Here is a 14,504-nt window from a genome sequence, read left to right on the forward strand (position 1 = left end):
CCCGCGCTACCTGCCACCGCTGCCCGAGCTGCCCGCGTCACCCGAGCGCCCCGCGGGGCCCGACGAGCCGCCAGCGGAGGTGGCCCCGCGGCGCAGCGGCGCGGAGGAGCTGCCGCCTGCAGGGCAGGAGGTGGCCGCGGCTGGCGACTTCGGGGCAGGTCCAAGGCGCCTTCCGGAGACGACGGTCCCGGAGGCGGCGGCGGGGAAGGAGGGCCCCGGGGAGCCGGAGGTCCGCGCGGGTGGGGAGAGCGAGCGGCGGGGCTCCGGCGACCGGCCCGAGACGCGCTCAGTATGCAGCAGCCGCAGCAGCAGCAGCGGCGGCGGCGGCGACCGGCGCTCCGGGCACCAGCACCAGCACCACCAGCCCATCTGCAAGATCTGCTTCCAGGGCGCCGAGCAGGTAAGGCCCGGCGGGCCCCGGGCGCAGCTGGCTGTGGGGTCCGGCAGGGCTGGGCTGGCTCCCGCTCTCGACGGCGCCCGGTCAGCACCACGGACAGCGCCCGCCTCTGGGTTCCTGGGCTGAGCGGTTGCCTGGCGGCTCCTGCGCGTTCCCTTTTCCTTTCCTGTGAAGGCAGATAGAATTGTCCCGGTGGCGAATAGTGTTTGCTTTGGGCTACACTTGATTTTTTCCACCTGGTTTTGCAGTTACACATTCCTCAGGTGTTTTAGTGTTAATGCCATAAGTATTTCTTGTGTGAATTCCTTGATGGATCAGGTTTATACATAGAGACAAACCTGTATTCCTTTTTTACAGGTGTATCGTGAGGCAGATAGTCTTAGAGGACAAACAGGGGGTGAGTCATGTCAAAACCAAAAAGGGCAGGGTCTTTCCTTATTGCCCATTTTGGTGACTCTATATCACTGAGGTGAAAAGCATGTTAGAGTTTTCATAAGAGAACTAAAACTACTTTGACCTTGTGAAAGACAGAAACACAATTCTAAAATTATAAACTCCATTAGAGGTGCATGCAAACTTACATGTGAGTAATCACAGAGACAACAGAGATAATACATCTCTCTTACAAGTGTGGTCTGAGTAAACATTAGGTTTAATATTTTTCAAAGTAAGGAAATTGCATAAGAATATGCAGGCTTTCAGAAATATAGTCCCCTAAGTCAATATTTATGATGCTACAGTTAGAAAAAATAAAAGCATAATGCTAGTGCAAGCTACTTTCTGGGATGGCATGCATTTCTTCTTTAGCAATGATTAAGAATAACTGCAGAGGAATTGCATCTGACCGTCCACTTAAAAGTTATTAAAGAGATTTAATAGTACAGCTTTTCCCCTAGGGTATTGGGAACTGTATCCTGCAGACATTTCGTATGTTGGTAGAACATTTATGTCATAACTGTAAGTAATACCTTTGAAATAGTTTTAAGACTTTAGTTGCATTCCCACCAGAGGTATGAACATTTAATTTCATTTTCTAGGATAGAGTTTGATGCTTGTATCCTTCTGGGTAAATGGCTTTGAAATAAAAGAAAGCAACTGTTGGATTTTTAAAATAGAGACACAACATAAATATTCATACTGAATTGTTTTCTTTCCAGGGGGAGCTGTTAAACCCCTGCCGATGTGATGGGTCCGTTCGGTATACACATCAGCTGTGCTTGCTGAAGTGGATCAGTGAGAGGGGTTCCTGGACCTGTGAACTCTGCTGTTACAGATACCATGTCATAGCCATTAAAATGAAGCAACCTTGCCAGGTAGACATTTGTGACATTTTTTTCCCCCTGAAATAATTTTGCTAGACATGAGAATATTTGCATATGCTACACTAAAACCAAGATTTAGAATTTGTAGAGATGTGCTTTGAGAAATCTGTGACATTTTTATCTGAGAAACTCAAAAGCCATTTTTATTCAAATGGTCTCCTTTATTTGTTGTTTATTGATGAAATTATACACATCCTTGTTTCTAAAAGGACAAGTTGGTACAAATGTCTTACACTCAGTTAACTCAATTTTATTCATTAGAAACGTTACACAAATTATTTTGTTAATTTAAGCATTGAAACTCTAAATGGGCTCCATTTACAGAAAACAGATGCACGTAAAGCAAAACTTTACTAGTCTGGAAACTTTGGTTGAACCTATTAGTTCTAATCTGAACAGTCTTTTTACTTAACCAAGCTTTCTTTTTCATATGAGTTTTTTTCACAGTTACATTTTGCCTACTTTCATTCATTGCTCTGTTCAGCTACATAGTGATTGCAGAAGTATTCCCAACAGTTACTCTCAATAATACTACTGAAACTGTATATATTCTTAAAACTTTTAGTGCATAATCACATAGTAACATAATGCCCATAACCTGACAAAAGCCCATGGAAAAATAGGCTTTTGGTTTTTTTTGGTATAGTGGAACGGATTCAGGTTCTTGGAATAGACTGGTGGGATGTAAAATAATATTAAGAATGACATCTCAGATTAAAGCAGAATAGTGTGTAATTGATGAGATCTGACAATGACATGGGACTGAGTTTCAGCAGACATAAAAGAGTAGGTTCAAAACACAGAGACGCAGGAGGTAATGGAAGGAAAAGGAAGAGGGACTTAGAGTTAGGAGGGAAACAAAGTGCTAAGATCTAGTGTTCTCTATTTCTATTTAAATTACCAAATTTAGTTTGCATTGAGCAATAAAACAGGTGAAATTGTTAGTGATTGCAGAAGGAATCTGGATGCTGAATTAATAATTTAAATTTCATAGTTTTTAATTTGTGCATCCTTCATATAGTTGCAATTAATTTGCATCTCTGATAGTCACCATTTAAGGCATGACTAGCAGGTATGAAATGAAAGTGTGAATTTTCTCAATCTGATCTCAGGCTTATAAACAATTTGGAAAGAAGATGAATAGCTAATGTGGGTGAATGATGTTATCATGGTGAAGATAGGCACAAACCTGACATATTTTCTCAGAACTGCTAATTGATTGAACTACTTGGTATCAATTTATTGATCCATTATAGTTCTCTTGAAAAACAGAGGGAGCCGTGTCCAAATACCAGAATATGAGTAGTATAATTGAATCTGCAATAATTCTATGAATAGAGTATGTGGAGATGAGAAATGGAGAGCTTTGAGGCTCCAGTGAAAAGTCCCATGAGAAGTGCTATGGTCAGACATTCAAGAGCTGAAATAGATTGCTAAATATTTCAAAAACTTTAACTTATGGCCACAATATATTAATTCACTTGGGCAGGTTACTTCTGAAGTAAATATAAATAGGTCCTTGATATAATTTTAAAATAGAGAAGAGACAAAGGGTTGGGGCAAAAAATACTATTTACTAATTCTAATCCTATAGCAAAATGAGTTATTACTGTATTTTGCTTCATTTAAAAAAATCAATAACCATTTTAACAAAAACAGTTCCCGAAGTGTGTATATGATATGACCAAAGAATCAAAAGAAAACAAAAAACAACCAAAAGCCAAAAACTAACCTGGTATTACTAATACATTTAGGATTAATTTTATTATGACATATGCAAAAACTGCCATAATCGGTAGCCTGATCTGTTGCAGTGAACTGCAAAATAATATTTAGAAACAAAATTGATATGAGTATGATGATGATAGTTCAGATCATGTCTGAGAACATAACTTACCAGGACTATATTATATGTTTGTAAAGCTCAGGACACTTAATGAACAGAAATCAGTTATAAAATCCAAAGTGTGGATTATTATACCTAGGAGTAGTTTATTCTCAGATAAAATGTGACTGATTGTCTGACATTTCTCTTACTGATGACCCAGAAACTGAGCATTTACTCTGATTTTTGGGTTTCTCCCTTGCTGGTGTGAGGCTAATCAGATTTAGCATTTATCATATTCATGCTTTTATGGCATGGCAGAGATCTGTTTCCTCATGGCACAGGATCAAACAGGAACCATGTTATGACCCTCCCCTTCACTTTCCATATCCCTTTGTTCTAAGTATAGAGCCCTCCCAGAGCTGTGAGTGGGTGGTTCCTTGGATGTTCAAGAGAATAATAAACATTTACCGAACACTTACTTTGTGCCAGGCACTGTTCTCAGTGCTTTACACATAGTGATACTGATATTTAGTCTTCAAAATAACCTATGAGGTAGAGAATATTATTATCTCTATTTTATATGAAGGCAAACTGAGGCACAGAATAGTTAAATAACCTCTACTAGGTGCATATCTAGTAAAAGGCAAAGCCAGGATTCAAACAGTCTGGCTCCGAGGTTCATGGTCTTAGCCACTGTGCCCCTGTTGGAAAGTGTTCTTTTCAACTTCCTTGTAGCCATCCTGATGTGTCTGGGTCCACCACGACTTATTCTGTGTTATGCTAAGTCAAGCAGGAACTGGTTTCAGCCTGAGTCTCTATGAGGGTCTAGAAAGGCTTTGACTATCTATTGCTGTATAGTCAGACTACCTCATATACTTAGTGGTTTAAACAACAACCATCATTTATTATCTCTTAAGAGTCTGGGTTGACTGAGATCAATTGGGAGGTTGCTGTCCACATGTGGCATCATTCTGGGGCTGTGATCACTAGAGTTTTGACTGGATGGGAACATGCAAGGTGGCTCACTCATTTGACTTGCTGGCTGTTGGTTGGAAGCTCAGTTGGGGCTGTCAACTGGTTACTCACTTCTCTTTCCATGTGATTTGGATGGCTCACAACGTGATGATTGGGTTCCAGGAGCATAAAAGAGGAAGTTGCAGATCTCTTAAGGCCCAGCCTTGGAAGTGACATGGCTTTATGTCTGCTGCACTCCCTTGATTGAAGCAAGTCACAGGATCAACCAGATTAAAGAGAAGGAAAAATAGACTCCACCTCTGGAGGCTGCCCTTCTTTAAAGGGAGTGGACATCTTTAATCCACAATAGGAGATAGCTCCAAAAATGGCACTATCTACCTACTCTGGTCTTCACATTTGGTCCTCATCAGGTCCAGGTCAGTCAATAGGCATCACCATAACTTTCCTCCCAAGGCTCAGAAATCAAGAAGGTTAAAAAATGTATGGGAGTTTGACTTCTTCAGTGGTGCTTGATGCATATACTAAACCACTTTCAGAAGTGATTATTGCCATCATGTACCTCTGGGTGCTCAGAGGGACATGGGGACAGAGAGGGAGAGGAAGAGCTAACCAGGAAGCAGGTGTGTGTGAGGAAAACATGTTGCACTGTGTCTAAAACCTTAGTTTTAGACACAGGATTCCAATCTCAATGAGAATTTGGGTCTAAATCTCCCCGTTTCGTGAGACTTTAGTGATGATTAATCTGCTTAATCATGTTTAATGCTTAAACACGACCCAGTAGAAAGCTGATGTTTCCTCTCCAATATATTTAAGCCTTAATTACTGTATCATTAGCAGTAGGAGTTAATTAAGACATTAGAAATAATGAACATGCATTTAGGTTCCTACCTCCTTGCAGAATCTCTTTTATTGATTACCATATTCAAGATGATGCATTAATGACATTTTAAGAGTAAAAGCTAATTCTGTTTTGAATCTCACAGTATGGTATAAAATAAGTGCAATCTAAGAACCTATAAGATCAAATTTATTTTGAGATGGTGATATTTTAAACTAATTAAGCGAGTATATTTAGGTTTATGAATGCTTTCAGTACTTTTTCGAGAAATAGAGATGTTTGAAGAGATAACATTTACTAGATGAAGTGTTGTGTGGGAGACTTTAAACTTTTTGTAAGAGATGGACTATAATGCCTAAACATAGGAAAATAGAGCATTAATGGAAGGCAATAGCTGTGTTACCGTGGACGAGTTACTTAACTATTTGTGCCTCAGTTAACTCATCTTTAAAAGATAATAATGGCACCTGTTTTATACATATTTTGAGGATGAAATACATATATACCTATAGAGTGCTTAGAATAGTGCTAACAATAGTAGGTGCCATTTTAATGTTGGCTCTAATGATTTTTACTTGTTCAATCAGCTAGCAGATGGGGACCTTCATTTGCTCACAGCAGCAGTGCTCACAGGTCCCTGTTATCTCCTTCAATTTATTGTCATGAAGTTAATGACTCTTCTTTCCATATCATTCTTTATCTCTGGATATTTACTCCCTGCTTTTTCTAGGCGAGCCCACCTTGGTTTCTGACCAAATTTGTTATTGTAAATAAAGAAGGAATCAGCATTTAAAAAATCAGATGTAGGGCTTCCCTGGTGGCACAGTGGTTGAGAGTCCGCCTGCCGATGCAGGGGACAAGGGTTCGTGCCCCGGTCTGGGAAGATCCCACATGCCGCGGAGCGGCTAGGCCCGTGAGCCATGGCCGCTGGGCCTGCGCGTCTGGAGCCTGTGCTCCGCAACGGGAGAGGCCACAACAGTGAGAGACCCGCGTACCGCAAAAAAAAAAAAAAAAGAAAAAAAGAAGAAAAAAAAGTCAGATGTAGTGGGCTATAATGATCTCAGCACATGGGAGCATATTTACTCTCCATTCGTCCCTCCCCATGGGTCTTCATTGGAGTCAGCTCATAAGCGGAGTTATGAGATGCTTTTGCGTGTGGCCAAGCACAAGGCAGCGCTCTTTGGCATCACTGGGTACCGGTGTGTGTTTATGCTTTGGAAAGGCCCCTGGTGGTTGGGGTGTATGTGAGTAAAGCAGGAGGTTGAAGAACCCCCAGAGATCCTGGGCAAGGGGCCATCGCAAAGGGCACAGGTAGGTAGTCCAGCATCAGTCACAGCGAATCGTGGTGTCCATCAGCTTTTTTTCCTCCTCTGTTACACAGAGCACCAGAGGAAAGGACTGGCAAAGGACTTGCGGAGTAGGGATTGAGACTTGCAGATGGGCCACCTGTCTTTGCAGATAGTAGAGCCCTGGCCATCTTTACCAGCCTTTAACTTTTGTATTAGTCTTCCCCTTACTGCTTTTCCTTTAAACTCTTAAAATGGGCTGTCAGCAGCAAGTCTTCTTACAGCGGTGAGAATGACTGGAGAGACTCCTAGCAAGGAGGGTAGTTTTCATTTTTATCCATATTCTTATCATGATGGGGTTCATCATGATAGTTTTGAATTAGAGAGGAAGTTGGCACCAGGTAGTTTCACCTTGGCTACTGTTCTAAGGTGCAGCTTCTGAACCTATTTGTAAAGCGTTTATAGAACTTTAATGAAGTTCTTGAGGGCCCTCTGATCATTATTTTCCTAAATAGGGCTCTGTCATGAAAGGGGCCTTTCCTTCTTCAGAACTGGTTAAGTTGTTCTCATGACACAGCTGATGCACTAGAGGAAGCTGACAAATCCTCATTGAAAATTGACTGCGATTTTGAAAGTGTATTAAGAAAACGTCAGCGCATGACAGTGTTGCATGCTGTCAGTTGAAATACTCCAAGGCGTTTGTATTTTCTGGATTAAGAATGTCTGCATACGTACAGCCTGGTTGAAGTGGTAAAGCCACCACTTTTACTTTTTCTCTAACTGTTGCTCTTATTAACATTCTCTGTAGGTTTGATAGCAAATGACAAGCAGAGGGGAAGCTTTTTATTACCATGCCTGAATAACTAAGAAACAATGTTAAAACGTAATATTTAAATACATGTACTGACATATTTGACAGGTAATTAAAAACGTCAGAATTAACAAAGAACACATCACGAGGCAACTCTCTGGCCTTTGAGGTGATTTTTGTTTCATTTGCTTACTAATTCTCAAACCACTCAAATCTGCATTTTACTCACTAGAGCAGATTAATGATCCTCTAGTGAATAAAATATGCAAATTATACTTTGTCTACTACTATAGCCATCTTATTTACTGTATAGACCATATGTACAGTGATTTTACAGTTTGTTTCAAAGCCAGATGGTTCTGAGATGGTAGTAAAAAAAAAAGAAAAGATAGGGACCATTTAGGGCATCGTGGACTGGTGTTTGCTTTTATCCTTTATGCAGAGAGGATTGGGGCTGATGTGGTCCCGATGGTGATAACTCTCCAGAACTTTCTTCTCCACGTGTGTTTGCTTTTCTACATTCTTTATCGCTCTTTGTAAATGTCTTTTCCTTTCGACGCCTTCCTCTTCTTTGCTCTCTTGGCCTCTCCACTCAGCTGTCTGTAGAAGAAAGGAAGATCTGAGTGGGACAGATTTTGGAAAACATTATGTGACACAGCTCACTGTAGCTTGACAGTCATTTTCTTGGTCACTTTGTGGGTATTCAGTGAGTATTTGTGGTGTGAATGAGTGAATGAATACACGAGTCAGTGTTTTAGAAAGGTAGAATCATGGGGGTCATGTTCATATTTCTGCAGTGAGAATATGAATTAAGGAAACAAGTTGCATTTACCGCTCACCCATTAGCCATCTACTGTCAATTTTCAACTTGTTCTTAAATTGATCTGATGATTCTATTCTGAATCTGCCTGGGAAAATATGTTCAGTTCTTCAGACCACAGGAAGAAGTCTTAAGAGCAGGATCTATTTTTAAAAACCTAAAATAAAAAAAAAAAATGCTTCCAGTGAGACATATCTGCTCTTTTCAGAAAATAAAATGTCATGAGAAAAGACTCCGTGAATGTGAAATTACCCATGTGTGACACACTTGGTTTCTTGAGGTTGTCACTGGTTGAAGGATTTCATCTAGCATTTGTTCAGAGAATTTGAATAATTTGTTGGAAATTTTACTGTATGATTGAAGATATGGATGAACTGCTAAGAATGTCTACTGGGTATAATTTTTTTGATGTGAAATCTGCCACTGGGCTGAAAACAAGGTGACGGATTTTTAAAAAAAATTTTTTTTATGAGCAGTTTGTACAGCTGCAACATAACTTCGAAAATGAGTTTCCTCTGGTGAGTACAATACTCCAACACAGGGAAAGGCAGCAAGAGAACAGACTCTTTATCCCTTACTCATTTCCTGCTTTGTCTTGGCGTGTGGCTTTGCTGTTATATGACTGATGTTTGCTGAAAGGATTGGAACAAAGGAAACTCAGCTTCCTTCTATTTTCGGACCTTCTAAGAGTAGAATGGGATGACTCTGAGGGCAAAGCTAGAGTGCTTCCGACCCTTCAGAGTGGCAGGGAGGGGACGAGATAATCACCTACAATTACAAGTAAATGGATGGCAGACACTGAGGACTTGGCCAAGAAAAACTGCACTTGTGGCTTGTGCTTTCTGTATCCTTGGATATTTGATAGCTTCTTGCCTGTGCCCATAACTCATAATTCAACAGCTGTTCTTATGACTCAGCCAAATGAAGTCCCACATAAGTAGAGGTGGGCTGGGAGCAGTCCCGTGGGAAGATGTGACAAAAACCTGGAAGCGTTTCTGTGTAGGTAAAGTCAATAAGAGAACTTACTGGGGAGATATTTCTTATTCAGTCCTTCCTTTAGGTGTATATGCTCTGAAAGCTACTGTCTGAAAACCTGTTTTTTTCCTTCAGTTTTCATCTCTTTGACATAGTTCATTTTGACTGATGACACCTGGGCAATGTATCCTTAACATGGTAACAGGGTTCCATTGCCCTACTGTGCCTTTTGGTTTCATTTCTTATTTTGGTATGCTAATTATGTGCAAGTGGCCAAGGCTTAATTTGGGCATAGGGGGCCCTCCTCATATGAACTGAGCGTCGAGCTCTTATTTCGGGAACCCTCTGGGCACTGCTTTGTTATATATGGACCTGCAGTTGTGCGCTGACACTTACGTGTCATGGCTCCGAGGTACAAAATAGTTCAGATAAACAAGGAACTATTTCAAGAAATGTATACAGGCTTGCCTTGGTTTGTTCAGCTTGTTTTGTTTTTTAAAAAAAGATTTTAAGAAGGATAACATCTCTCACAAATATTAGGGGATTTTGCTTATATTATTGTGAAAGAATATTCCAGAAGCCACGGGAAATACTTTTGCTCTTTTCTCCCCCCCGCCCCAGTATTAACTTCTTTTCTGTGTTACATTTGCAGATTTTAATATCAGTATGTATGTAAGTGTCCCCTCTCTTAATTTAAAGGAAAAAAAATAAAGAAAATTAAAAAAATTTTACCAAATTTTGGTAAAATTAGTTGTAATCTTGAGAGTAGAGTAGTAAAGAGCACAGGACTTGCCAGGCATACATTGAGCATTCAGTATTTCTCTTACCCTCCTTCCACCTCTTTCTTTCTTTTCTTGACATACCCGTATCTTTTTAGTGGGAGCAAGTAGATGGGAGGTTTCCGGGGGAACCTCCAGTTCTTTGGTGAGAAAGACACAGTGAACAGGGGTGACAGCCCTTGCCCACCTTGTGTTCTCTAGGACCAACAAGCATGCCCAAGTGCAAACCTGGAAGGTTGAAGAAAATCTTGAATGCAAAATCCCTTTCAGTCCCCTCCCGAACTGTCTTTCTTTACCTTTCATACCACAGTAGCTTCTATGAAAGGCATTTTCAGATCTAGACAAGACTTTTCAGCAATTTGAGAAGTAATAGAAAGACGTAGGAAAATGCTAAGCCAACAAAATTACAACTAACTGTAGCTTTGAGTGACACATGGTCCTTTAGACTATGGGGGGAAAGACACTGAAACTTCCTTGGATAGTTTAGTGAAACATGTAAGGATGGGTGAGGAATCTCCCTACCTCCTGTCTGCCTCTTCTCTCTGACCTACACCCTACTAAGACGGAAGGAAGATAGTATATGTTACATAGGAGGAAATCTGAGGAAGAAACACGTTACTTTCATTTTGGACGTGATTAAGCTCTACTACAGTAAACTCTAGGGGAAAATTGTCAAGCATTCCTTGAATTGCTTGTGGGGGAAATTCCAATGCCAAGTGACGGTGAATGCGTGGAGATTATTAATATAACAGAGCATAGCGTTGGATGAATATGTGTTTATTTTTCGTTTAGAAGATGACCTTACTCATATCAAGGGCTAGCCTCAAAATATTTCATCTTTTCTTTCCTACTATAAATTAAATAATCAGTACTTCTTTATCGATTATTTTTTCAGTGGTCAATAAACCACTACCATGTTGCGGGCACTGTTCTAGGTTCTAGAGCTCCAGAATTTGTTAAAACAGGCAAGACCTCTGCTTCTAAATTTAAATTCTTGATAATGAGGGACAAACAGTAAGTAAGCAAACTAGGTAATTTTAGATTATGTTAATAATTCCAGTGGAAAAGAATATGAGTGATTAAAAAAATGGAATCCTACAACGAATCATGTGATACTGGATTAGAGGTGGGAACATCAGTATAAACTCATGTTTTGCTTAATATAGATACAAACGGTTACATATGGAAATATTTATAGATCTGTGCTTGTGCATGGGTTAGTATACACACATACATTTCCTAGCTCTGTCTATTGAGAAGGCCTAATAGTAACACCCCAGCAACACTAAGTTTACCTAGCACCAGATCTTGGTTTCCAAAACCATTCTCCAATAAAAGGAACCAGTCTCATACAGGGTGCTATTCTTACACAAGATGAGACTGGAGTATCTTGTTCCAGAAAGTAGTAGAGTGCTCAAAAAGACAAAAGGATGAGGCATAGCCAAGGAACATAAGAGCCAACTTGAAAGAGCCCCCAGTGGCTAAACCAGTAGTGATTTGAGCAATGAAACAAATAATGTAGTTTTGGGTTCTAACCTAAACTCTAATATGAACATCTATGAGTGCATATTGTTATAAATAAATGACTGAATGAATCAGTAAATGGGGGAAATAGACAATCTCCCTTACAGAAGAATTCCAAATTATTTATTTATATACCATCCCCTGCAGGAGGTGGACCTCAACTCCCCCTGGCCCTTGAGTGTGAGCTGTACTTAGTGACTTGTTTCCAAAGAGTAGATTGGTTACAGAGTGGAAAGTGGGGAGAGGGAGTAACTTTACAGTGGAGAAGCCTGGCAAATGCTACCTAAGCCCAGTGGCCAAGTTTATCATTATTGGTGATGTCATGTTGATACTCTATGCCTTCGGTATGATGTAATGAGACTACTTTATCTCTGTGGTCTTCCCCCTAAAAATCCATAGCCCTAGTTTAACCATGAGAAAAACAGCAGATCAAACCAAGTCGGGGGACAGTCTGCAAAATACCTGACCGGTACTCTTCAACACTGTGAAGAAAAAACAAGGAAGGTCTGACAGACTGTCACAGAGCAGAGAGAGCTAAGTAGACATGATGACTAAATGTCATGTGGTGTCCTGGATGGAGTCCTGGAACAGAAAAAGGACATTAGGGAAGAACTAGTGAAATCTTAGTAAAGTGTGGAGCTTAGTTAATATTATAGTAACGTACCAGGGTTGGTTTACTAAGTTGTAAATAAATGTACCTTAGCAATGTAATAGGTTGACAGTAGAGGAAACTGTGCGCAGCATATATGGGAACTCTTTGTACTATCTTTGCAACTTTTATGTACATCTAAAGCAACTTTAAAATTCAGTTTCTTAAAAATTAAAACAAATTTTTTAGTTTTTGTACGCGCTGTGCAGCATGTGGGATCTTAGTTCCCTGACCAGTGATGAGACCTGCACCCCCTGCAGTGGAAGCACTGCAGTCTTAACCACTGGACCGCCAGGGAAGTCCCCCGTGTTTTGTTTGTTTGTTTGTTTTAAAGGGTATGGGGAAGGCTAAGTGTATTTAGATAGAAGGGGTAGGGAAAGAAGCACTGCAGTCTTAACCACTGGACCGCCAGGGAAGTCCCCCGTGTTTTGTTTGTTTGTTTGTTTTAAAGGGTATGGGGAAGGCTAAGTGTATTTAGATAGAAGGGGGAGGGAAAGTCTTTGAAGAGATGACATCCGAGCTTAGATCTAAAGATTGATGATGATTCCCCTCTGAGAAAACTCTTTGAAGAGCATTCTGGAAGGGGGAGCGGCTAGACTAAAGACTCTAAGTAGGAAAGAGCTTGTTGCGTTGAAGGGAGTAGGAAGGAGCCCACGAGTGAGTAGGAGTAGGAGACCTTGGGGAAGCAGGGATGCACCTTACCACGGAGGCCATCGTGAGGGAGGCGTGTTTCACTCTAGGAGCAATGGGACATCACTGTAGAGTCTCAGGCAGAGGAGCAATATAATAAAAGTAACAAATGCCTTTGGTTACATTGTAAAGACTGGGTTGGAAGGAGCCTGGGCTGAGAGCAGGGGTGCTGTTAGAATGCTCCCTGATGGCTGTGAAGGACATAACAGGGGTGCTCATATTAGGATGATGGCAGCAGAGATGAAGAAGAGTGGATCCATTTGAAAAATGCTTTGAAAGTAGAAGCAAGAGTTAAAAAAAAGTTTTGTAATTTATTTCGTGACAAAACACCTGAACTGAGTTGAAGCTATTTACAGTCTTTATCTCAGGTAGTGTCAACTTTCATATATTTTGCCATAGAAATATTGTGATTGGTTACAGGATGTTGACCTAGATCCTGCTGAGCATGTGGGATATTACATAATACAATAAAAATGTACCATATCATATTTTAAAAACCTGGATGATTTGGAATTCTGAAACACATATGGCCCAAAGTGTTTTGGGTAAGGGATTTTGGTCTAACATATGGTCTATCTTGTAGAATTGTTCCATGTGCTCTTAAGAAGAGTGCGTATTCTGCTATTGTTGAGTGGTGTGTTCTATAAAGGTCTGCTTGGTGTAGTTAGTTTTTAGTGTTGTTCATGTCTTTTATTTCCTTGTTGATCTTTTGTCTAGTTGAAAGTGGGGTATTGAAGTCTCTAAATGTCATTGTTGAATTGTCTTTTTCTCTCTTCAATTCTGTCAGTTTTTGCTTTATGTATCTTGGGGCTCTGTTATTAAGAGCAAATACATTTGTAAGTGTTAAATCTTCTTGACAGATCGACTTTTTTATCATGAGGAAATGGCCTTGGTCTCTCGTAACAATTTTTATCTTTAAGATATTGCTATAGCCACTCCAGCTCTCTTTTGGTTACTGTTTTGTGATGTATCTTTTTCATTCTTTTACTTTCACCCTGTTTGGTTGTTTAATCTAAAGTGTGTCTCTTGCAGACAGCATATAGTTGGATTATTTGGACCTGTATATAGTTATTCCTGAAATAGAGCCTGACGAAAGTCAATGAATGTTGTTGAGATTGCTTTTTTGTGCAATTATCAATTTAGAAGGATCTATTATTCTGTTGGAACACGTACAATTCTGCCAGGTTTTGGATTTGTTGTTTATTCATTTATTTATTCATCCATTTAATAATCCAGCAAATATTTATTAATTACTTTACTAGGTGCCAGGCACTGTTCTAGGGACTGGAGATGAAAAAAAGAATGAACAAAAGAAATAAGATCTCTGCCCTCAGAGGGCATACATTCCAGAGAGGGAGATTGATAATATACAAGTAAAAATTCCAAGTAAAAGAATTAGTAAGTTAATTAATGGTAAGTGCTAAGGGAAGAACACTGGGCAAAGAAGGGGGATATGAAATGTTGAGAGGGGTGGTTAAAATTTTAGATGAAGTGGTTAGGGAAGGCCACCAATGCATGATCTTTGATGTTGATTGACAGAAATTCGTCATCTCTGGCTTTCTAGAAATAAGATATACTAGTGAATGTTTACCATGATTAGTTTTCCTGCT

The 14,504-nt window shown here is 40.1% G+C and overlaps 1 protein-coding gene across 1 annotated transcript in view; it reads left to right on the forward strand.

The window, feature by feature from the left end:
* Positions 1-6: 6 nt before the first annotated feature.
* MARCHF11 (membrane associated ring-CH-type finger 11) overlaps positions 7-14,504 on the forward strand; it is a 118,422-nt gene continuing 103,924 nt past the window's right edge. Inside the window, exons 1-2 of the mRNA XM_007451609.1 lie at positions 7-400; positions 1,555-1,710. Of these exons, the coding sequence (XP_007451671.1) occupies positions 1,693-1,710 (18 nt within the window). The 5' untranslated portion in view covers positions 7-400; positions 1,555-1,692. The remainder of the gene's footprint in view (positions 401-1,554; positions 1,711-14,504) is intronic.

This window comes from Lipotes vexillifer, unplaced genomic scaffold (assembly GCF_000442215.2).
Source record: "Lipotes vexillifer unplaced genomic scaffold, Lipotes_vexillifer_v1.1 scaffold590, whole genome shotgun sequence".
In the NCBI taxonomy this organism is placed as follows: domain Eukaryota; kingdom Metazoa; phylum Chordata; class Mammalia; order Artiodactyla; family Lipotidae; genus Lipotes; species Lipotes vexillifer.